General features: G+C 45.9%; 1 protein-coding gene across 1 annotated transcript in view; it reads left to right on the top strand.

Annotated features, from left to right (window-relative positions):
* MTRR (5-methyltetrahydrofolate-homocysteine methyltransferase reductase) overlaps window positions 1-25,653 on the top strand; it is a 72,658-nt gene that overhangs the window by 31,198 nt on the left and 15,807 nt on the right. Inside the window, 6 exon segments of the mRNA XM_056520716.1 lie at window positions 4,485-4,573; window positions 8,523-8,703; window positions 10,828-10,870; window positions 12,007-12,205; window positions 12,372-12,490; window positions 21,258-21,350. Of these exon segments, the coding sequence (XP_056376691.1) occupies window positions 4,485-4,573; window positions 8,523-8,703; window positions 10,828-10,870; window positions 12,007-12,205; window positions 12,372-12,490; window positions 21,258-21,350 (724 nt within the window).

Here is a 25,653-nt window from a genome sequence, read left to right as displayed (position 1 = left end):
GCCTTCCCCGTTCAGCTGCTACTGCAGCTGTAGTCCGGTGTCTCTCTTCCAGGTACAGTCCCGCAGGGTGTGTGCATATGGGTCCTGGGGTCCCTGTCTTCCTTTTGCGGCTACAGTAGCATCGCTCTGTTTTCCTTTCTTGGGTTACACTGTTGGTCTGCTGGGGCATTGATCCCTTGGAGGTCTGCATTTTCACAAAGTCTTCAGTCTTGGTACGTCACTGTTTTCTTGGGGTCCCCAGGTCTGTGTTCCTACAAATGCTGGGACTGCTTTGTGGGAGTAGAGCCCTCCTTCCTTTGGCTTGGTGAGGGCGCCCAAATTTTTTTCCAGGAATTCGTTCCAGCGGTTCCAAGGCGGTTGAGCACCCCTGTTCTGCCATGGGACCTGCTGCAGTGCCTATCTGCTCAGCCCCTCCGTGTTCTTCCGGAGGTTTCTCTCTGGGGTCCCTGTCCAGAGTGGCTCAGGTGCCTTCTGGTCACTGTCTTTACTGGTTCTCAACACATCTTGTATTTGTTCCCCAGCCTCAGTGTGCGGGGTTCCGATCCCTCATGGGACGCAAGGTGGCTCCTCTATGCGCAAGGGTTGCCGATGGAGCCTGGGCGCTTCGTCCACCCAGTCTTTGCATTTCTCCGCTCCTCCTGCGACTAGCGCGCTTGCCAATCCCCCTTTTCACAAGGGGTGCGGGGATTGGGTACTTGTCGTAGGTCTGTATTTGAGTTGTCACCTCGACCGCCCTTGATTTTTCCCTCCTTTAGGGGAACTATTTAGTTTTTTTGTTGTAGTACATTCCACAGTGGTTTTCCTGCCTAGGCTTGTGTGTTTTGGTCCACTTTCACAGCCTAGTGCTCTCCCTGGAAGATTGTGTCCTTCTTAACCTTTGGTCGGTGTCGATCATACTACATTGACACCACAGTCTTCTGGAGTACTCCTTCCTATAACCAGCCCCTGGGAGTCCAAGCTGGTTTCTCCCTGGTTCTCCCTCCATTCCCGTTCTGACGGGATGTTCTTATGGCTGCTCTGGTCTACCCGGTCAATTGTCATCTATCGCTGTTGGTTCCTTTTTCGTGACTCTGTCCTATGATGCTGCAGTGTGCCTTCTTTCAGGCGGCTTTCCGATTCCTTGAGCCTTGGTGATGGGTCAGGTCTTGGTAATTTGTAGCAGCCCGGACCACGACCCCCTCTGCGATCCGTTCGTCGGGGTGGTCTTTCGGTTCTACGCTCTTTCTTCCTTCTGGCAGTTTTTTTCGCCAGGAGAGTTTTTCGTGGACATATCACCGGGTGCCTTAGGTCTCTACAGAGGACTGACTTTTACTTTGGGTACTGGTCCATCTCCCTGAACTGGAGATCTTTCGGGGCTCATTTTCTGGGCCTGGTGTGTCTCGGACCTGGGGGCTCGTCCGCTGGCCCTGCGGACATGTGAGTTCAGTCTGGGACTGTCTCGTTTCGCTGGTGATTGTTCTTTTCCCACCCTAGGGGACTGCTTTGGTACATCCCATCAGTTAGGTGTCCCCCAATGAAGAGCGACCGAGAAAAGGAGATTTTTTTTTTTTTTTTTTTATTTTCTTTTTTTTGTACTCACCGTAAAATCTTTCTCGTAGCCTTCATTGGGGGAAATCGCACCCACCCATTTCTTCTTTTTCTTTTTCTGGGGTTCTCCGGGATTCCTTTCTTGGGTCCTTCGAACGTAATTCCTCGTTGGCTTCTCCTACTGCTTTGTGACAAAACTGGTTACCTCACTGCAGGTGGGCGGGTATATCCTGCCAGGGAGGAGCCAACTTTTCTTTTTCCTAGTGTCAGCGCCTCCTAGTGGCAAGAGCATATACCCATCAGTTAGGTGTCCCCCAATGAAGGCAACGAGAGATTTTACTGTGAGTACAAAAAAATCTCCTTTTTAAAATAATGCATATACTTAATAAGAACTGGGAGGGCAAAACATCTCCATATGTCAGGATTACAGATTGCAAACTGTATTGTGGTGTTGGTCTTTGTGATATTTATGCTTCATGTAAGAAATGAGTACTCCTGAAACTGACCATTTTCCCCCTATGTTGTGTATAGACAACAGAATTGAGTTGCTTTGAGATCTAGATGGGCAATTTGCACACACTCCAGGGCAGTTTATGCAGCACAAGATATACCCTAGTAATAGTGATGAACCTAGTGGGATGTACAGCAACATCAGATTTTTTTTTTTAACCCCTTAACGACCTGTACATGAACGCGAGCATCTGAGCGATGCTCGGGTCATCCACGGCTGGTCCTGGCTGCTGATTGCAGCCTGGGACCCGCCGGTAATGGGCGACATCCGCAATCGTGCGGATGTCTGCCATTAACCCCCTCAAATGCCGTGATCCATACAGATCACGGCATCTGCGGGAGTGCGGTCAGAAATATGGATGATCGGATCGCCTGCAGCGCTGCCACGGGGATCCGATAGTCCAGGATTGCACACTGAGGTCCTCTCACCTTCCCTACCTATGCATAGCACTGAACAGTATTAGCAATCAGAGCATTGGGGACTATTAAAGTGTGTAAAAATAAATAAATAAATAAAAAAAATATATATATAATATAATATTTTAGATTCCTCCGCCAATAAAAATTTAACGTATATATCGGCGTATAACACGCACTTTTTAGGCTAAAATTTCTAGCCTAAAGTCTATCTGCGTGTTATACGCCGATAAGCCGCTGCAGTTCAATGATTTAAAGCGGGCGCTTTAAATCAATGAACTGCAGCGGCTTTGCAGGTGCAGAGACCTGCCGGCTTCTCTGCCCCTGCCTGTCCTGGGGTCTAGAGCCCTGCTGCCGGCCCTTCTCTCCCCCTGGCTATCGGTGCCGCTGCCCGTTCTCTCCCCCCTGGCTATCGGTGCCGGTGCCCCATTGCCGGCGCCGGTAGCCAGGGGGAGAGAAGCGGCGCCGACAGACAGGGGAAGAGAAGGGGCAGCGGCACCCATTGCCGGCGCCGCTGCCCCGTTGCCTCCCCCATCCCGGTTGTATAATTACCTGTTGCCGGGGTCGGGTCCGCGCTGCTTCAGGCCTCCGGTGTGCGTCCCCTGCGTCGTTGCTATGCGCTGTGAGACGCAATGACGTCACTCGTCATTGCGCCGTGCATAGCAACGACGCAGGGGACACACACCGGAGGCCTGAAGCAGCGCGGACCGACCCCGGCAACAGGTAATTATACAACCGGGGATGGGGGAGGCAACGGGGCAGCGGCGCCGGCAATGGGTGCCGCTCCCCCTTCTCTCCCCCTCGCTATCGGCGCCGCTGCCCCATTGCCGGCGCCGCTTCTCTCCTCCTGGCTATCGGCGTCGGCAATGGGGCACCGATAGTCAGGGGGAGAGAACGGGCAGCGGCGCAGATAGCCAGTGGGAGAGAAGCGGCGGCAGCAGGGCTCTAGACCCCAGGAAAGGCAAGGGGATAGAAGCGGACAGCGACGGACTCTCTCTCTCCCTGCCTTTCCTGGGGGCTTCTGCGGGGTCAGAGACAGTGTATCGGGGTATACGCATGCACACACACGCACCCTCATTTTACCAAGGATATTTGGGTAAAAAATTTTTTTTACCCAAATATCCTTGGTAAGATGAGGGTGCGTGTTATAGGCCTGTGCGTGGTATACCCCGATAAATACGGTAGGTTCCCCACCCCCCAATTTAACCCCCATAAAGTGTAAGGATAAAAAAATTTTTTTTTTAAATATTTGGTATTGCCACATGCGTAAATGTCCGAACTATTAAAATATGTTTATCCCATATGGTGAACGGCGTAAACGTTAAGTTTTTTTTTTTTTTTTATAAAATAGGTTTTACATACACAAATGTGGTATCAAAGTACAGATCACAGCGCAAAAATGAGCCCTCATGCCGCCACTTATACGGGAAAAAAGTTATAGGCTGTGAAAATAGAGGGATTTAAAAGTTACAACTTTGTTAAAGTTTGCTTTTTTTTTTTTTTTTTTTTTTTTTTTTTTTTTTTTTTGGGCCGCAACAATAATAAAGTATGTAATCATGGGTGTCATTTTAATCATACTGACCCACAGAATAAAGAACACGTGTCATTTTTACCGGAAATTGTACAGTGTGAAAACGAAACTTTCCAAAATGTGCAAAATTGCGGTTTTCTTTTTAATCTCCCCACAAAAATAGTGTTTTTTTTGGTTGCTCCATACATTTTATGGTAATATGAGTGACGTCATTACGAAGGACAACTAATCACGCAAAAAACAAGCCCTCATACTAGTCTGTGGATGAAAATATAAGCAATTTGATTTTTAGAAGACGAGGAAGAAAAAACTAAAATGCTAAAATAACATTCGCATGGTCCTTATGGTCAAAATGGGCTTGGTCCTTAAGGGGTTAAAATAGGCAGTGAAGAACTCAAATTACCTGTAGGGGGCTGCATTATCAAAACAAGGTATGTGAATGTTATAAAGCAGTGTTTCCCGACCAGTATGCTTTCAGCTTGTTCTTTATGTTTTATAGGTGCAGTGATACCTGATTATGTTCCAGAAAAGTGTTCTGTGCAATACCTGCTGACATGGTGCCTTGAAATACGGGCTTTGCCAAAGAAGGTATTTATAAGTATTCTTTGCAGGTGTACTAGATTTACAAACGTCTGCTTGCAACCTAAGCAATTAGAATTTTTCTCACATATGCCAATAAGCAGGTGCCCATTTCCATACCCTATAGCCAATACCTCCAGAGGTTTCCAATCTAAAGTAGGAAGAGGCAAAAAGCCATAGGAAATATTGGAAACTTGTGGGGTTCAGCCTTGCCTTGTGGACAATTGCACATATTAAAAATAAATGCAAATAGGCAAACGTTTGCAACTCTAAGGTCGTTTTACATGTAGTATTTGCAGTGAAAATGACAGAGAAAAACTCTAATTGAAGGAAATGTACCTGTTTTTTTTTTCCCCCTGGCAGACTCCTGTTTTTTTTTTTTTTTTTTTTTACGTATACCGACTAAAATACTAAATTTGAGAGGTCTAAAGATGCCTGTGAAGGTGCTTTTATCACCCACCTACTAATGTGATTAGTGCTATGTGAAACAATCTGAAATTCCCCTAAATTAACCCCTTTATGACCAAGCTAGTTTTGGCCTTTGACTCAATTCATTTCCCCCCCCCCCCCCCCCCCCCCCCCCAAAATCTGACAGGTCTCTTTAATTACTTAGGGACCCATGGCATACAGGTACGCCCTGGTACTTAAGAACCCAGGGCATACCTGTGCACGGTGGGGTCCGGACCGGGATGACTGCTGATATCAGCAGGCACCCCGTGCTGTAGGGTATTTTGATGGCGGATTCAAATCCCCAAATAAGCCTCAAATGCACATGGCGCTCTCTCGCTTTGGAGCCCTGTCATATTTCAAGGCAACAGTTTAGTGCCACATATGGGGTATTTCCGTACTCGGGAGAAATTGCGTTACAAATTTTGGGGGGCTTTTTCTCCTTTTACCCCTTATGAAAAGGTAAAGCCGGGGTCTACACCAGCCTGTTAGTGTAAAAAAAAATAAAAAATAAAAAAAAAATAATAATTTTTTACACTAACATGCTGGTGTTGCCCCATACTTTTAATTTTCACAAGCGGTAAAAGGAAGAAGAAGAAAAACTAAATTTGTAACGCAATTTCTCCTGAGTACGGAAATACCCCATATGTGGGTGTAAAGTGATCTGCGGGCGCACATCATGGCTCAGAAGTGAGAGCGTGCCATATACATTTGAAGTCTAAATTGGCGATTTGCACAGGAGTGGCTGATTTTACAGCGGTTTTGACATAAACGCAAAACAATAAATACCCACGTGTGACCCCCATTTTGGAAACTACACCCCTCACGGAATGTAACAAGGGGCATAGTGAGCCTTAACAACCCACAGGTGTTTGAAGAATTTTCGTTAAAGTTGGATGGGAAAATGAAGAGAATTTTATTTATTTTTTTCACTAAAATGCTGGTGTTACCCTTCATTTTTCATTTTCACAAGGGAGACTAGGAAAAAAGTCCTCCAAAATTTGTAGCCCCATTTCTTCTAAGTACATACCCCATATGTGGATGTAATGTGCTCTGCGGGGGCGAACTACAGGGCTCAGAAGAGGAGGAGCGCCATTGGGCTTTTGGAGAATGTGTCCGAAATTGAAGGCCATGTGTATTTACAAAGCCCCCATAGTGCCAGAACAATGGACCCCCCCCCCCCCCCTACATGTGACTCAATTTTGAAAACTACACCCCCCCCATGGAATGTAATAAGGGGTGCAGTGAGCATTTACACCCCACTGGTGTCTGACAGATTTTTGGAACAGTGGTCCGTGAAAATGAAAAATTTTATTTGCTCAGCCCACTGTTCCAAAGATCTGTCAAACGCCAGTGGGGTGCAAATGCTCACTGCACCCCTTATTAAATTCTTTGAGGGGTGTAGTTTCCAAAATGGGGTCACATGTGGGGGGGGGGTCCACAGTTCTGACACCACGGGGGGCTTTGTAAACGCACATTCCAAATTTCCTCTCCAAAAGCTCAATGGTGCTCCTTCTCTTCTGAGCATTGTAGTTCGCCTGCAGAGCACTTTACATCCACATATGGGGTATTTCCATACTCAGAAGAAATGGTGTTACAAATTTTGGGAGGCTTTTTCTCCTATTACCCCTTGTGAAAATGAAAAATTTGGGGTAACATCAGCATTTTAGTGAAGAAAAAATCAAATTTTTCATTTTCACGTCCAACTTTAGCGGAAATTTGTCAAACACCTGTGGGGTGTTAAGGCTCACTGTACCCCTTGTTACGTTCCTTGAGGGGTGTAGTTTGCAAAATAGTATGCCATGTTTTTGTTGTGTGTTTTGCTGTTCTGGAACCATAGGGGATTCCTAAATGTGACATGCCACCCAAAAACCATTTCAGAAAAACTCACTATCCAAAATACCATTGTCGCTCCTTCCCTTCTGAGCCCTCTACTGCACCCGCCGAACACTTTACATACACATGAGATATTTCCTTACTCAAAAATTGGGTTACAAATTTTGGGGGGCTTTTTCTCCTTTTATCCCTTGTAAATTTTCAAAAACTGGGTCTACAAGAACATGCAAGTGTAAAAAATTAAGACGTGCAGTAGAATAAAGGATAAACCGTCAGACTCCCCACTTTTCTTCTTCTTTATTGCATTAACAATGCAGTAGCATACTCACAAACTCTGGGTGTAGGGATAACAGTGGGGGACAAAAAGGCAACAGATTCCGTTTTGCACGGTTTACCGTGCTTCCTCCGGCCTTCCTTGGCCGGAGGAAGTACGGTAAACCGTGCGAAACGGAATCTGTTGCCTTTTGTTCCCCCCACTGTTATCCCTACACCCAGAGTTTGGGGGTATGCTACTGCATTGTTAATGCAATAAAGAAGAAGAAAAGTGGGGAGTCTGCCGGTTTATCCTTTATTCTACTGCACATGTATTAGAAGTTTTCCACTACCGTATTACCAGAGCACCACCACTGATACAGATGCATCCAGTTATACCACATCGTGTCAGTGCCGTGCCGTCTTCTTCTTATCTGTAAAAAATTAAGATTTAGAATTTTCTCCTGTGAAACACCTAAAGAGTTAAACTTTTTGAATGTCATTTTGAATACTTTGAGGGGTTCAGTTTTTATAATGGGGTAATTTATGGGGTATTTCTAATATGAAGGCCCCTCAAATCCACTTCAAAACTGAACTGGTCCCTGAAAAATTTCTATTTTGAAAATGTAAAAAATTTGAAAATTGCTGCTGAACTTTGAAGCCCTCTGATGTCTTCCAAAAGTAAAAACATATCAAGTTTATGATGACAATATAAAGTAGACCTATTGTATATGTGAATCAATATATAATTTGTCTATTTTCCTTATTAGCAGAGAGTTTCAAATAAGGATTAATGAGGATTAAAAATGTTATCAAACTCCTGACAGGTAATCTTTAAACACTGTCTGAACACCCTGCCACCCCACAAATCTCATCCCACGTTTCTTTTCTGTGATTTTTGCACCATGGGGAAGATTGATTAAAACATGTGTAGAGAGAGAGATGCAGTTGCCCATAGCAACCAATCAGATTGCTGCTTTCATTTTTAGAGGCCTGTGAAAAATGAGAGGAATCTGGTTGCTATGGGCAACTTCATCACTCTGCACAGGTTTTGATCTCCTCTTATAAGTGTAAATTGTGTGATTTCTAGCCTGTGAAAACCAATCATACACGTTCAGCAAATCTGTTAAACATGGGTCATATGTTTTTATCTACATGTATATTGTGTTTTGTTTGTGGTACGGCAAGTTATGAACTTTGATTTCTCTGAAATGCCAGATGTTTTTAGAGTAAATCATTGTATCAAGAACGCACTCCCTGCACCTGTTTTATGCCGCCTGTGGTTTAGGTGGCAGGTTAACTTTTAAATAGTGGGCTGACTTTTAATAATGTAAAGATAAATAGCAAAATTGTATATACTATTTCATCTGCACTGATATATGCATAATGTCTGTTTTATCACACTGTTGTACGTGCCCTGTAGGCCTTCTTGCGTGCACTGGCGGAGTATACATCTGATGCTGCGGAGAAGCGAAGGTTGCTGGAGCTGTGCAGTAAACAGGGCAGCTCAGATTATAACTGTTTTATTAGAGACCATGCAGTCAGCGTGTTGGACCTTCTCAATGCATTCCCAAGCTGCCGGCCTCCATTAGGCTTATTAATAGGTAAGTTGCCTTTTAAAAAATCTCTTATTTTTTCTAATTTATTAATACAAACTGCAGATACTGACCTAACATTAGAAATATATGTAAATATACCTCTTGTTCGCCAATATGACTGGTATTCTTCTAATAATGTAACAATGTTTACAAAATGCCACTTTTTGAAAGTTTATCTAATAGTTATACTATTGAGGAGTGTCACGATTCGGCTTACGGGTTGTGGATCCGCTGTGTCAGCGAGGGATTGGCGTGGACCGTGCTAGTGGACCGGTTCTAAGAGGCTACTGGTTTTCACCAGAGCCCGCCGCAAAGCGGGATGGTCTTGCTGCGGCAGTAGCAACCAGGTCGTATCCACTAGCAACGGCTCAACCTCGCTGACTGCTGAGAAGGCGTGGGACAGAAGGACAAGGCAGAGGCAAGGTCAGACGTAGCAGAAGGTCGGGGGCAGGCGGCAAGGTTCGTAGTCAGGATGGATAGCAGAAGTTCAGGTACACAGGCTTTGGACACACTAAACGCTTTCACTGGCACAAGGCAACAAGATCCGGCCAGGGAGTGCATGGGAGGAGATCAGATATAGCCAGGGAGCAGGTGGAAGCCAATTAAGCTAATTGGGCCAGGCACCAATCATTGGTGCACTGGCCCTTTAAGTCTCAGAGAGCTGGCGCGCGCGCGCCCTAGAGAGCGGAGCCGCGCGCGCCAGCACATGACAGCAGGGGACCGGGACGGGTAAGTGACCTGGGATGCGATTCGCGAGCGGGCGCGTCCCGCTGTGCGAATCGCATCCCCGACGGCCATGACAGTGCAGCGCTCCCGGTCAGCGGGACTGACCGGGGCACTGCAGGGAGAAAGACGCCGTGAGCGCTCCGGGGAGGAGCGGGGACCCGGAGCGCTAGGCGTAACAAGGAGGTTATCCTGTGAATCTTTTTCATGCTAAAATTGACAAGGGCAAAAAAGAAAAGTCCCTAAATTTGCCACCACTTTTGCTTAACCCCTTAAGGACCGATCCATTTTTTTACCTCTATGACCAGGCTCTTTTTGACATGTATCTCTTTAAATGGTAATAACTTTAGAACGCTTTTTCTGAGTAGAGCGATTCTGAGATTGTTTTTTTCGTGACCTATTGTACTTTATATAACTGGTGCATTTTTGTTGACACATGAAGCATTTTTTGTGAAAAACTTCAAAATATTGTGAAAAACTGGAACATTTCTGGCTTTTTTTATGGTTTACACTGTGCGGTAAAAGTGATGTTATATTTATTCTGTGGATCAGTACGATTATGGCGATACCCATTTTATATAGCTTTCTATGTTTTTCCTTTTCTGAGCAAAATGCTTTTTCTGCCATTCATTTTCCAACAGCCATAACTTTTTTTTTTTTTTTTTTTTTTGTCCGACACCATTAAGGGCTTATTTTTTGCGGGATGAGCTGTACTTTTTATTGGTATCACTTTTTTGCTACGCGCTACCTTTTGATATCTCTTATTCCGCTTTTTGTACCAAAATTGGTGATTTTTACACCAATTTATTTTATTTATTTTTTTTTTTTTTTTGCGGCGTTTTGATCTTTTTTTGTGATAATACAGGGCTTTTATACTTTTATACACTTCATACTTTTATTGAAGAACTTTTTATTTTATTTTTTTACAGGTTATACTATGCTGCAATACATTTGTATAACCTGATCTCACAGGCTTCCATAGCAGGCATACAGGAGGTCATGATCTGACCTCCTGCTGCCATAGCAACCAACAGCGACCCGTTGAACAGGGGGAGAGCGTTCCTCCTGTCAACACCATAGATGCCGTGATCAGTATTGATCACGGCATCTATGGGGTTAATGCTGCCGGGGCTGGCCGGTTCCCGTCACCGATCTCCTGCGCTGCCCGTAGTAGTTCGCTATGACGTATGCATACGTCCAATTGCGCGAACGTGTCGGATTATTGGACGTATGCATACGTCCTATAACTGGAAGGGGTTAAACTCCCACTCTACTCTAAGAACCCAATGTCTGCTGGATATCAGAAGGCAACTAAGCTGTTTTTTTTTAAATCTTTTCATAATATATTGATCTGTTATATGCAGAAGAGTAAATATGACTTTACTTATTTATTTATTTTTTCTTTAGAACATTTTCCAAAGCTACAACCAAGATCCTACTCTGCTGCCAGGTAATATCTTAATAAGCATATGCACATTCTACACTTTATTGTGTAATTCTGTGTATTCCACTTCGCTGCCCTGCTTCGGAAGCTCCGCTCCCCAGCGTCCGTAAGTTTCCTGTTCCGAACGCTGCGTGCGGGCTTCCGTGTTCAGGGACGCCCCTTGTGACGTCATGCCCGCCCCCTCAACGAAAGTCTATGGGACTTCCCATAGACTTTCGTTGAGGGGGGCGGGCATGATGTCACGAGGGGCGGGCCAGAACACTGAAGCCTGCACGCAGCGTTCGGAACAAGAAACCTGCGGACACTGGGGAGTGGAGCTTCCGAAGCAAGGCAGCGGAGTACCCCTTTAAGTGGAATAAATTTGTAGATATATTGCATTACTGATCTTGTACTTGGAATTCCATTCACAGTTCTGGTGGGTTTACATTTTTTTTTTGCTGCCTGCACGGAGCTTGCTCTGATGAGTTTCTCTTTGTGTTTTGTTTTTGCATCAGACACTATAATGTTATCTGGTTTGCAAATCGCATCTCAACATTACCTTCTACAATCTGAGTGTCTAAAATTTTTCTAACAAAATTATTGAACTTTTTACATAATTTTTGTATAAAACTTAAATACGTGTCATTGTATTCTGAAAGTAATGGCATCAACAAATCAGTCATCATAAAGATATTAAAATGTCTGATTTTAGCCAGAGGAGAGATGTTGAACATGCACTGGTGTTAAATACCAATACTAATGAAATGAAACCTTTCTAATAGCACCAATGTTATTTTTACACATTTTCAGATTTTAGCAGTAAGAGAATTCATGGAGTTTTCATACAGTAAGTTTTATCTAGTTTAGATTTACATTTTGGCATAAATCCCAGTTTAATTTTTAACTCCTACATGGCAAAATAAATGTATGCCATAGCCATACCATTCAGATTCAACAAATACATATACTTGAACATCTTAAATGAAGACACAAAGTCAGTTCATTCTTGGTTAGATTTATATGCTTTTAATCACAGCGCTAAATATAAATAAACAGCAACTAAAGTCTATAACTATAAAAGTAGCTTATTATAGTGGTCATTTATTATGTGCATAATGATCTGTATGGTTTATGTAACCATATAATTTTATTTTATTTCCTAGCTCCGGTTTATTTCATCCAGGAAAATTGTTCATCGTTTTCAATGTCGTAACCTTTGAACCTTGCTCAGGGCGACCATTACCTAGGAAAGGTGTTTGTACTGGCTGGCTTGCTGAACTTGTGAGAGAAAATGCTGAAACATCTGTATCCAAAGCGATGGCTGCCCCTGGCAGTTTAAACATGTTCACTGCAGAACCACAGGTATAAAATGTATTATAGCCATAGCTTTGATTCATTATTGCTTTTAATTTGTTCATTATGATAATTTAATAAAACTAAAATCAAATCAAATGTTAAACAATCTACATTGTTTTTGTTATTCCTGTTTTGTAGTACACTATTTCAACAGCATTATTTTATCATTTAGATACCAATATTTATCCGACCATCTACTTTATTCCATTTGCCATTGGATTCATCTATCCCTATTATAATGGTGGGGCCAGGAACAGGAATTGCACCATATATTGGTTTTTTACAGCACAGGCAAGTAGTCAACATTAGACTTTTATGTTGTTGTGAAATATTTGAATTTTTAAAAAGCAAGTGTCTACCTTATTTTGTGTCTGACCATGCCTGTGAAGTGTGGCCAGGGGTCCGTTGTGCCCCTGGGTCCATCACTTCTCTCCACTACCTCACGCTGCTTTAATTGACATACAGGACTCTCCTGCTGATGGCAGCCCTGTGTGCTTTGTCCACACATGTGCCACCAAGAGCTCTGCCTCTAGGGATTGTAAAGCTCACCGCTATTGTTCAGAGAAAACACATCGGGTGGCTGTCAGCAGTAGGGCTCTGAGTGTCAATTAAAGCAGTGTGACACAGTGGAGAAAAGTGTTTCCGCCCGGGGGCACAACAGACCACCTTGCCATGCCTCCCGGACACTGTGGGACACAGAATGAACATTAAATATTTTTTTTTGAGAAGAAAGACACAAGATGTCGTAAAAAGGGTATGTTTGGCATGGGGACACTAACCTCTGCTAGGCTATGGGGAAGGTTGTATGTGGTGAATGTATGTGACAAATGCACTTTAATAAAGAATGTTTAAAATAAAATTTCTTGGTCGGCTCCATTGGGGGACACAGACCATGGGTATATCTTGCTGCCTACGCATACAAAAGGAAAGTTGGTCAATCCTGGCAGGATGTACCCCGCCTACTAACCCTGAGCTAATCAGTTTTAGCTTGGTGTCACTAGGCCTCCAGACTTGGTCTTCCTTTTTTATTTTATAGCTAGGGCATGGTTTTTAGGTTTTCTCCTTTTTTTTTTATTTTTTGTTTTTAGGTGGGGGGTCCTGGAGCATGACGCTACAAGCTCTCCCATATGCGGTACGGGGCATAGAGTATGCACCGTTAACTCCTTCCCGCCAATAGCCAGTGCCTGGGGTTGTACCTTGGGTCCAGGTCCCTCCTACCTTCCCTGCTTGCCCCGCTTCTTCAGCCTGATATGATGCAGGTGACCATAGCTGGCCAAAGACGTCATAGGTGAGTATGGCGAAATTTGGTGAGTATGTCTCTCCCCCCAACCCCCCCCCCCCCCCCCGTCTCTCCTCAGGGGGGGATTTTCCCTAGGGGGACACTGTATTTTATTCTCTCTATTGCGTCAAGGTACAGACGCCGGGCTCTCTCCCTCTCTGCACATGCCATGGGGTTGTGAGGCAACCCTTCCAACCCCCAGCCAGCACTTACTTTATAGTTCCCTATTAGGCAGCCGTTACTTCTGCCCAGCAGCCCAGTCACCGCTTACGCTCCGTCGCCCGGCCACAGTCCCTGTTAGCTGGGCTGCAGTCGTGCTGCCGTTTACTTTTGCTTTTCATTGCTTGGACAGGTCATGCTGTGGGGAGCATATTAATTGAGGCCATGGCTGCTGCCTGCGCCGGGACTTCTCTCCGCCCACCCACGTTATGGGCGTGCTGGTGGGGCTCCCGCCTCCCTCTTTCCTGCAGCCAATAGCCTTCTGTGTTTCTGGGGGTCATTTTTGGGGTGCCTCCCTCTCCTCCAATAGGACACCATTCTGAAACGGAGGCCATCCTCCCCCCCCCCCCCCTCCTCCTCTGCCTGCTTGTGTGCAGATTCAGCTGCTACCTGCCTCTTCAGCTCCGGCCAGGACACAGCACAGTTACAGCCTGCTTCCCAGCTCCAGCCACGGGACACAGAACCTGGGTGAGATTGCTCCATTTTATTTGCTGACTACTTACTTACTAACACCTATGTCCAACCCCCAGACAGGCGGTCGCAGCCTTGGTCACCTACTACTCTTGTGTGGGCTGCAAGACCAAAATGCCCGGTCGTTCCACTGAATCCACCTGTTCCGCCTGCTCCACCACGCGTTCCATCCCTCCTGTGCCTGCTTCTCAGGATGCCCCCCTGGAATGCGCGGTGTCCGTCCCTCCCCCCAGAATGGGTCTCTTCCCTTTCCCAGTCGTTCTTCGACTTAGCTAGGGTCTCCAGATCAGTGGATTGGGCCTTGGAGCGGTCTTCCCTGTGCACGTCCCGCTCAGTCTCTCCTGACCCCCACTTTTAGCGCTCTCCCAAGAGCCCTAAAGTGCTTTCGTCAGGCTCTTCTCCAGAGTCGCGTAATAGGGATAGACATTCTTCCCGTAGATCACGCTCCTTCCCAGCTCGCTGGCAGCGTCCCCACTCTAGGGGCTGCTCCCCCTGTGTCCATCCCAGGTCCCCAACTCCTCGTTCAAGGTCTAATACGCCTCAGTCTAAGGCTACCTCCACACGCTCCCACTCTCCTGGGGAAGTAGTAGATGATGGGTCGGAATCCACCTCGGATCATGACCACTCTGCTGTGTCTGACATCGTGGACAGAAAAAATCCAAAGTGGTTCACAGGGTTTATACAAAAAATATACAATTTCCCATTAGTGCTTACACCTTCATGGGACTGATTTCCCAAAACTTGGGAACCCTATAAATGTTAAAACTTGTATCTTTATTATTTATTTATTTATTTAAGATTTTTAAATAATGGTGAGAAAATTATAACTTTAAAAAACACAGTCCGGGTTACAGATTTCAGAGTGTATATTCCTCTTTCTAGCTATAGTATGGTTGGATAATCTCCCAATCGGGATGCTGTGATTTTACTCCACTCTGGAGTTATTAGTATCTCCAATCCATACACTAGTATTACTATATATCTGATCCCTAGACTGGCAGCCCCCCCCCCCCGACGTTTTGCCGGCCGTAACTGGCTTTATCACCTCGACCCTTGCTAAAGCTACAAGTTTTAACATTTATAGGGAAATCAGTTTTGGGAAATCAGTCCCATGAAGGCGTAAGCCCTATTGGGAAATTGTATATTTTTTTTGTCATGGTGGACAGCTTGGTGTCAGCCATTAGGGACACTTTTCACCTTGAGGACCCAAGAACTTCGGATCCTGATCCGGAAGTTTCTTTTCAACGCACTCTGCGTTCTTCCAGGGTATTCAGTTCTCATGCTGAATTTGACGCCTTGCTGGACGCGGCTTGGAATCATCCTGACAAACTTTCAGGGGGACCAAGAAGATTCAAGCTCCGTTTCCCTTCTCTCAGGATCTGGTTTCCAAGTGGACAATGCCACCGGCAGTAGATCCTCCGGTTTCTCATCTGTCCAAATCTACTACTCTGCCTTTGGCGGACGCAGCATCCTTTAACCCCTTAACGATGCAGGACGTAAATGTACTTTACGTAAATGGTACATTTACGTACTATGCATAACCTCGAGCATCAGAGCGATGCTCGTGTCATGCGCAGCAGGTCCCGGCTGCTGATAGCAGCCAGGGACCAGTCCGTAATGGCGGACATCTGCGATCGCGCGATCAATACAGATCACGGCATCTGCAGCATCGCGGTACTGTGAATGGATGATTGGATCGCCCACATCGCTGCCGCGGCGATCCGATCATCCAGCATGGCGGCCAGAGGTCCTCTCACCTTGCTCCGACCGTCTCCCGGGGTCTTCTGCTCTGGTCTGCAATCGAGCAGACCAGAGCAGAAGATGACCGATAATACTGATCAGTGCTATTTTCTATACATAGCACTGAACAGTATTAGCAATCGAATGATTTCTATAAATAGTCCCCTTTGGGGACTATTAAAGTGTAAAAATAAAAGTAAAAAAGTTAAAATTTTTTATTTTTTTTTTTAGAACAGTAATAGAAAAGTATATTATCATGGGTATAATTTTAATCGTAGTGACCCAAAGAATAAAGAACACATGTCATTTTTACCGTAAATTGTACAGCGTGAAAACGAAACCTTACAAAACTTGCAAAATTGCGGTTTTCTTTTTAATTTCCCCACACAAATAGTATTTTTTTGGTTGTGTCATACATTTTATGGTAAAGTGAGTGATGGCATTACAACGGACAACTGGTCGCGCAAAAAAACAAGCCCTCATACTAGTCTGTGGATGAAAATATAAAAGTTATGATTTTTTGAAGGCAAGGAGGAAAAAACAAAAGCGTAAAAATAAAATTGTGTCCTTAAGGCCCAAATAGGCGTCGTTCTTAAGGGGTTAAAGGGGTACTCCGGTGGAAAACTTTTTTTATTATTATTATTATTATTTTTTTTTTAAATCAACTGGTGCCAGAAAGATTTAGTAAATTACTTCTATTAAAAAAAAAATCTTAATCCTTCCGGTACTTATTAGCTGCTGAATACTACAGAGGAAATGCTTTTCTTTTGGAAAGCAGAGCTCTCTGCTGACATCATGAGCACAGTGCTCTCTGCTGACATCTCTGTCCATTTTAGGAACTGTCTAGAGCAGCATATGTTTGCTATGGGGATTTTCTCCTACTCTGGACAGTCCTTAAAAAGAGCACTGTGCTCTTGATGTCAGCAGAGAGCTCTGTGTTCCGAAAAGACTTTCCTCTGTAGCATTCAGCAGCTAAAAAGTACTGGAAGGATTACGATTTTTTTAATACAAGTAATTTACAAATCTGTTTAACTTTCTGGCACCAGTTGATTCAAAAAATTCACTCCCGGAGTACCCCTGTTAAGGTTCCGGCGGACAAGAAGATCAAGAACTTGGCAAAGTTTGCCTTTGAAGCGGCAGGTTTTTCTTTGCTACCTACCTCTGCTTCCGACTGGGTGTCAAGGCTGTTTTGGTTTGGCCTTCTCAGATTCACCAAGGTGTCCTGTCAGACGCCCCTCGGGAGGACTTGGTGGACCTCGCTCGTCCACTCTCTCAGGCCAGGGACTTTCTCTGTTCAGCAGCCCTGGAGTCCGCAAGTTGTACAGCCTTTGCCTCAGGTAACTTGATTGCGATTCATCGCTCCATGTGGCTGAAGGCGTGGGATGCAGATGCTGCTTTGAACAAATCCCTCACTGAGTTGCCTTTCTCCGGTACTCTGCTCTTTGGGAAGCACCTGGACGAGATCATATCTGAAGCTACTGGAGGTAAAAGCTCTCTGCTGCCGCAGAACAAGCCTCGCCGCTCCCATCCCAGTCAGAAGATTCCTTCCATTCGGGCCTTTCTCTCAGGTCTTCCTCCCAAGCAGGCTCCCTCCTTCAAGGTACATCCCTCCTGGAAGTCAGGCAACCATTCTGGCGGCTTCGCGGCCAAGTCCAGTAACCGTAAGCCTCCCTCCTCCTGAGGGGACACCCCCACCCGTGTCCTCTTCTCGGGTGTCTGTCCTTTTTCTGGGACGTTTGGCTTGTGCAGTTTCAGGACTCCTGGGTTCGGGACGTCGTATCCGATGGTTACCGGATAGAATTTGCTTCTTTTCCCCGGGATCGTTTCTTCCAATCCCACCCTGCACTTTCCCCTTCTTTGGCGGCAGCCTTTCTGGTCACTTTACGTACCCTCCATTGTTCCAGTTCCTCCAGGGGAGCATTTTTCGGGGTTCTACTCCAATCTTTGTCATCCCCAAGAAAGGGGGCTCTGCTCGCCCCATTCTGAACCTCAAACTGCTCAACCGCCACTTGCTCCTGCGCCATTTCCCGCATGGAGTCCTTCCGCTTCGTGGTCGCGTCCGTGGATCAGGCGGAATTTCTTTAATCAGTGGATATCCGAGATGCTTACCTGCACATCCCATTTTTCCTAGCCACGGCTCCCTGGGTGTTCATCAAGGGCATGGCAGCAGTGATTGCCATCCTTCGGGCTTGTGGGATCTCGGTCCTTTCTTACCTGGATGACTTACTGATAAAAGCTCCTTCCCGGTCCCAAAACTTGAAGAGCCTTCATCTCACGGTGCAGATTCTGTCCGCCTTCAGCTGGGTAATCAACAGGGAGAAGTCCAACCTTTCTCCCATTCTCAGTCCCTTGTCTTCCTGGGTCTCCGTTTCAACACAGCAGCTGCCCGAGTTCGCTTCCTAGGGAGCACCGCTTGTCCATCTCGGAGGGTGTCCATAGTCTACGGCACTTCTCTCCTGTTCAAATTCGCTTCTGCATAGAAGTGCTGGGCCTGATGGTGGCGGCCATGGAGGCAGTTCCCTTTACCCAGTTCCGGTGTCGCCCTCTCTTCTGCCCCCCTCCGTTTGCGGTCTCTTCTGTGGTGGTTACACTTCCCCCTCCTTCTCTAGGGGGAGTCGCCCCTCCCCCCCCCCCCCCCCCCCCCCCCCTCCACTGGCAGGTCATCATGACTGATGCAAGTCTACTAGGTTGGGGAGGTGTTTCGGAACCTTACTGTCCAGGGTCGCTGGTCCTCCCAGGAGGCGTGCCTCCCCATCAATCTTCTGGAGCTCCATGCCATTTTTCTTTGCCTCCTCCATTGGGAGATGCTCCTACAGTGTCATCCAGTTTGCATCCAGTCGGACAACGCTGCGGCGGTGGCGTATATCAATCACCAGGGCAGCACGTGCAGTTGCTTGGCGATGGAAGAAGTTTCCAGGATTCTGCTCTGGGCAGAGACTTGAGTTCCCTCCATCTCGGCGATCCACATTCTGGGAGTGGAGAATTAGGAAGCGGACTTTCTCAGCCGCTCCTCTGCGGATCCAGGTGAGTGGTCGCTCCATCTGGAGATGTTTTGCACAGATCTGCGATCTTTGGGGAAGCCCGGATATAGATCTTTGTGTCTCGCCACAACAGACAGGTTCCTTGCTTTGTTGCAAAGTCCCATGACCCTCTGGCTCTGGCAGTGGACGTGCTCGTGATCCCGTGGTCATCCTTCAGCCTTCCTTACCTCTTTCCTCCTCTCTCTACTCCCCAGGATTCTGAGGAAACACAAGGCTGAGGTCGTTACCGCCATTCTGGTGGCTCCAGACATGCTTGGTACACCGACGTTAACTGGCTGGGCGCTGACGTACCTCTGCATCTTCCAGTTCCTGTCCCTATCTGCTCTCCCAGGGTCTTCTCTGCCACCCCAATTTACTATCGCTGCATTTGACGGCGTGGTGGTTGAAACCGCGGTTTTGAGAGCTCGGGGGTTTTCTACCAGGGTGATTCGCACCATGCTTCGGGCTCGTAAACCCTCTTCTGCTAGGATCTACCATCGCACTTGGCGAGCCTATTTCTGGTGGTGCGAGGCTCAGTCAGTTTCTCCGGTTACCTTTTCTTTTCCGTGCCTTCTTGCAATCCGGCCTGGATCAGCGCTTGGCACTCAGCTCTCTTAATGGTCAAGTGTCAGCTCTTTCTGTTCTGTTTCAACAGTCGTTAGCATCCAACTCTCATGTCTGCACTACCTGCAGGGCATGGCCCATGCTTTGCGGCAATACAGGTCTCCCACCTCGCCTTTGGATCTCAATCTGGTACTTGGCGCCGTTTGAACCTCGCCGGGACACTTCTCTTCGCATCCTTTTGTGGAAGGTCGCCTTCCTTGTGATTACCTTCATTAGAAGGGTCTCCAAGCTGGCGGCTTGCAGCTCTTGTCGCTCTCCATTCTTGGTCCTTCATCAGGACAAGGTTGTTTTTTTGGCCGCCTCCTTCCTTCTTGCCCAAGGTAGTTTCCTCCTTTCACGTGAATGAAGAAATCGTTCTTCCTTCCTTCCTTTTTGTCTAGCTCCATCCATCTCTAAGGAGCGTTCCCTACATTGTCTGCATTGTCAAGCCCTCCGGATCTATCTTTCCGTCACCACCTCTTCCTTCCGGCAGGGTGACTCCTTCTTTGTGATTCTGGAGGGTTGTAAAGTCCTTACACACCTTCACTAAATTCTATCAGGTGCACACTTTTGATGCCAGTTTGGGTCACAAGGTGTTGCAGGCAGCAGTGGCTGTTTTATGCCTGATTTTTTTATTTTTTACTTTTTCACCCCGGGGACTGCTTTGGTACGTCCCACGGTCTCTGTGTCCCCCAATGGACCCATCTGAGAAAAGTAGATTGACTTTTTTTTTTTTTTATTTATTTATGCTTACCGTAAAATCTTTCTGGGGGACACAGCACCCACCCATTTGTATTTGTTACTGTGGTTCAGTTTTCTGTCCGAGGGGTTGTTTTCGGTTCCTTTTGCTGGTTTCTTTCTCGGTTGGTCCTCTCCTACTGCTTTGGGACTAAACTGATTAGCTCAGAGTTAGTAGGCGGGATATATCCTGCAAGAGGGGCCGACTTTCTTTTTGTATGGCTAGTGTCAGCAAGATATACCCACAGTCTCTGTGTCCCCCAATGGATCCTCAGAGAAAGATTTTACAGTGGACCCGTTTTTAGAGAGTTAAAAAATGTCGCCAGGAGCTGGGGGCGGGTCCCAGCAGCTGCTTTTCGTCCCACAAGCACTGAGTGACTTGATTCTCCCTACTTAGAGAGAGAGTTTCACTCAAGCTGGCCAGATGGGAAGCAGCTGGGACCTGCCCCCTGTGACTACTTACTTGGGCCCTTGCAGCATTTTTAAATTAATGATTTTTCTGAAATGCCCAGCACCAGTTTTATGCTGCCCGCTGATACCTTTTTTATGTAAAAGATTTTAATAACTTTAATAAGATCATTCTACTTGCCAAGACTTCTTAACAGCATTTTCACAATTTAGAAACTAGGATAATTTTTAGCTGGTGTGTGTGTTTTTTTTTAAATTTATTTATTTTTTAATCAATTTTAACCTAATAGATATCCTTTTTAAAAAGTCTCCTTTTACAAAAAGGCATCTTTTAGGCTATAGCTTTTTACTGAAACGTTGGAAACAAGGATCAAAAACAGACTGAGAGAACTTTAAAAATGTGTTTTCACTTTTTTTTTTCCGTGTAATTTGGCTGGTTTTTGAGCCTCAAATGGTATGTGAACATAGCCACTCGCTAGTATAAAATCGCTAGCATGTTTCATAATTGTAGTGATTTTCCACGTGTATGTACTTTATGTAGCTCTTTTGTCCTCTTATTGATGTTTGCCTTTATATTTAGGAAAATGCAGCGTCAAAAGGAGAAGGAATGCATATTTGGAGAAACATGGTTGTTTTTTGGTTGCCGCAGCCATGATAAGGACTATTTATTTAGGTAATTTATATTTACATTACACATTAACATATATTGCCGTATTTGTTTTCTTATTCGACCAGGTAATATCTACATATACTAGGAAGAAACAGCTTCAAGCACAGGGAAATTTGTCTCTCACCCTGGCTTTGTGGCAGCAATTCTGTCTGCTCCAAAATTGAAAGAAAAACGACCAACTGTCCAACCCAACATATTTACTAAGGTTTCCACAGAAAATAACTATAGATTATTTTCTGTGGAATATATATATATATATATATATATATAAAGCAGCTCATTACATCACCTTTTTAGGTGATGTTCCCTGGTATCAGCTTAGCTCCTGTTAAGGAATATAAAAAGCTGATCAGGATTTTATGCCAAGCCAGACTACTCCCCAAAAGGTAAGTTTCTACCCATCTGTAGACAGCTGTTTCGTGTTTTTTGCCACTCGTCAGTACAGAGCAGGGCACTCTGCGGGCATTCTGGGTAGGGGAATATGCAAAGCAGCTCATTACATCACCTTTTCAGGTAATGTTCCCTGGTATCAGCTTAGTCCTGTTAAGGAATATAAAAGCTTAATAGCCTTCTGAAGCTCTGTTACACCAGGCGTGGTGGCCTCGCCCTGAGGTAAATACTCATCCCCTTGATATAGAGATAGAGAGAGATCTATATATCTATCTCTATATCTATATATCTATCTCTCTATGTGTGTATGTGATGGCCCCGATGTACAATAATTTTAACATACGATGGCCTCTCACTCAGCTGCTGCCGGATAACTGTTTTAAAGCGGTATTTCAGGCTAAAGGATAGGGGTTAAGATGTCTAATCGCAGGGGGCCTGCCGGTCAGACCCCCCCCCCCCCCCCCTGGCGATCTCCCGGCAGCACCCGCATTCTATGCGGGAGATACATCTCCAGTTTCGAAAACCTCCGTTTTCCGGGACTGGGGACGTGACATCATGCGATGCTTCCTCCATTCATGTCTATGGGAGGGGGCGTGACGGCCCCACATGTGCCTCAAGCTGTTGCAAAACTTCAACTCCCAGCATGCATGGTCTGTCTGGGCATGCTGGGAGTTATAGTTTTGCAACAGCTGGACGCGCACGGGATGGGAAAAACTGAGTTAGGAAACAATGTTTCCCAACCAATGTGCCTCCAGTTGTTGCAAAACTACAACTCCCAGCATGCCCAGACAGCCGAAGGGCATGCTGGGAGTTGTAGTTTTGAAACAACTGGAGGAGAACAGTTTGGAGACCGTTAAGTGGTGCTCAAACTGTAGCCCTCCAGATATTGCAAAACTGCAACTCTAAGCATCTGAAGGTCCAGATGTTACAGAACTACAACTCCTAGCATGCCTGGACTGTCCGGGCATGCTGGGAGTTGTAGTTTTGCAACATCTGGAAGAGCACAGATTGGAGACCACTGCACAGTGGTCTCCAAACTGTGGCCCTCCAGATGTTGCAAAACTACAACTCCCAGTATGCCCGGACAGCTGGGAGTTGTAGTTTTGAAACTCCTAGAAACAGCAGTGAAGATCACTTTAGAGCGACCTTCACTGCTGCCTCCACTTGACTGCTGCCACCATGTGTGCCTGCCGCCGGTCCCCCGCAGGTATGTGCCACGATCTGAACTTTAACCCAACAACCCCCTCCCCCCCCCCCCCCCCCCAGGCTTGCAGAAGTGCAGAAGTTGTCCCCCGCTGGTAACAGCGGGACTTCTGCCACTTAACCTGTGCGATGCTGCGCACCGCCGGGTTAACTGAAGACTTATATAAACGTCATGATGCGCGAACTACCTGAACATTATGATTTTTATATTGTCATTCTGCGGGGAGGGGTTAATGTGTATGTTCCAGCATCACTTCTAAATGGCTAAAGATATTACATGAAACTTGGTACACGTTACTTATGTCAACTACAAACATAGGATAGGTAATTTAACCCTTACCCATCTCATTTGCGAGGATCAGGGTTTTTGTTTAGCCCCTTGGGGACTGAGCCCATTTTGACCCGAAGGACCAGAGCATTTTTTGCAATTCTGACCACTGTCACTTTAAGCATTAACCCCTTAACGACGCAGGATGTATAGTTACGTCCTGCGCCAGCTCCCGCGATATTATGCAGGGTCACGCGGTGACCCCGCGTCATATTGGGTCGGCCCCGGCGGCCATCAACGGCCGGGACCCGTAGCTAATACAGGATATCACAGATCGCCGCGTCTGAAGGGTTAATACAGGGCATCACCTCGATCAAAGTTGACTGCGTCTGAAGTGAAACTGAAAGTATCCAGGCAACTCAGTCAGTTGCTGGGGACCGCCACAATGAAATCACGGTGCCCCGAACAGCTTACAGGATACCGGGAGGATCCCTATCTGCCTCCTTGGTGTCCGATTGGCGAATGACTGCTCAGTGCCTGAGATCCAGGCAGGAGCAGTGAAGCCCCGATAACACTGATCAATGGCACATTTATACATGCTAGTGATCAGTGTAAAAGATCAGTGTGTGCAGTGTTATAGCCCCCTATGTTAATAAATGTGATTTAACCCCTTCCCTAATAAGTTGGAATCACCCCCCTTTTCCTATTAAAAAACAAACAAACCAGTGTAAATAAAAATAAACATGTGGTATTGCCGCATGCGTAAATGTCTGAACTATAAAAATATATCGTTAATTAAACCGCACAGTCAATGGAGTAAATGCAAAAAAATTCCAAAATCCAAAATAGCGTATTTTTGGTCCCTTTTTATACCATAAAAAATAAATAAAAAGCGATCAAAAAGTCCGATCAAAACTAAAATGGTACTGATAAAAACTTCAGATCATGGCGCAAAAAATGAGCCCTCAAACCACCCCATACGCGGAAAAATTAAGTTATAGGGGTCAGAAGAGGACATTTTTGGGTAAAATGACTAATGTCACTGCAAAGTAGAATTGGTGGCGCAAAAAATAAGCCATAATATGGATTTTTAGGTGGAAAATTGAAAGGGTTATGATTTTTAAAAGGTAAGAAGGAAAAACAAAAATGCAAAAACTGAGTCCTTAACCCCTTAGGACCCAGCCCATTTGGACCTTAAGGACTAAGGCAATTTAATTTTTTACGTTTTGGTTTTTTCCTCCTCCCCCTCAAAAAATCATAACTCTTTTATATTTTAATCCACAGACTAGTATGAGGGTTGGATTTTGTGCGACCAGTTGTCCGTTGTAATGCCATCACTCACTTTACCATAAAATGTATGGCGCAACCAAAAAAATACTATTTGTGTGGGGAAATTAAAAAGAAAACCGCAATTTAGCAAATTTTGGAAGGTTTTGTTTTCACGCCGTACAATTTATGGTAAAAATGATGTGTTTTTTATTCTCTGGGTCAATACGATTAAAATGATACCCATGATTATACACTTTTCTATTACTGTTGCGCTTAAAAAAAAATCGCAAACTTTTTAACCAAATTAGTACGTTTAAAATCCCCCTATTTTGAAGACCTATAACTTTTTCATTTTTCCGTATAAGCGGTGGTATGAGAGCTCATTGTTTGCAGCGTGATCTGTACTTTTTATTAATACCATATTTGCTTATACAAATCTTATTACAGTATTTATCGGCGTATAACACACACTTTTTAGGCTAAAATTTTTAGCCTAAAGTCTGTGTGCGTGTTATACGCCGATACACCCCCAGGAAAGGCAGGGGGAGAGAGGCCGTCGCTGCCCGCTTCTCTCCCCCTGCCTTCCCTGGGGTCTAGAGCGCTGCTGTCGGCCCTTCTCACCCCCTGGTTATCGGCGCCGCTGCCCGTTCTGTCCCCCTGACTATCGCGCTGAACGGCGCGGCGCATCACGTCAGTGCGCCGCGCCGTGCATAGCAACGACGCTGGGGACGCACAACGGAGGCCTGCAGCAGCGCGGACCCGACTCAGGTAATTATGCCACCGGGGATGGGGGAGGCAACGGGGCAGTGGCGCCGGCAATGGGTGCCGCTGCCCCTTCTCTCCCCCTGGCTGTCGGCACCGCTTCTCTCCCCCTGGCTATCGGCGCCGGCACCGATAGTCAGGGGGACAGAACGGGCAGCGGCGCCGATAACCAGGGGGTGAAAAGGGCCGACAGCAGCGCTCTAGACCCCAGGAAAGGCAGGGGGAGAGAAGCGGGCAGCGACGGCCTCTCTCCCTCTGCCTTTCCTGGGGGTATATCGGGGTATACACGCGCACACACGCACCCTCATTTTACCATGGATATTTGGGTAAAAAACTTTTTTTACCCAAATATCCTTGGTAAAATGAGGGTGCGTGTTATAGGCCGGTGCGTGGTATACCCCGATAAATACGGTA

The sequence above is a fragment of the Hyla sarda genome, chromosome 5, assembly GCF_029499605.1.
Source record: "Hyla sarda isolate aHylSar1 chromosome 5, aHylSar1.hap1, whole genome shotgun sequence".
Taxonomy (NCBI): Eukaryota; Metazoa; Chordata; class Amphibia; order Anura; family Hylidae; genus Hyla; species Hyla sarda.
The sequence above is the reverse complement of the archived record's forward strand: the minus strand, read 5'-3'. Positions and strand labels throughout refer to the sequence as shown.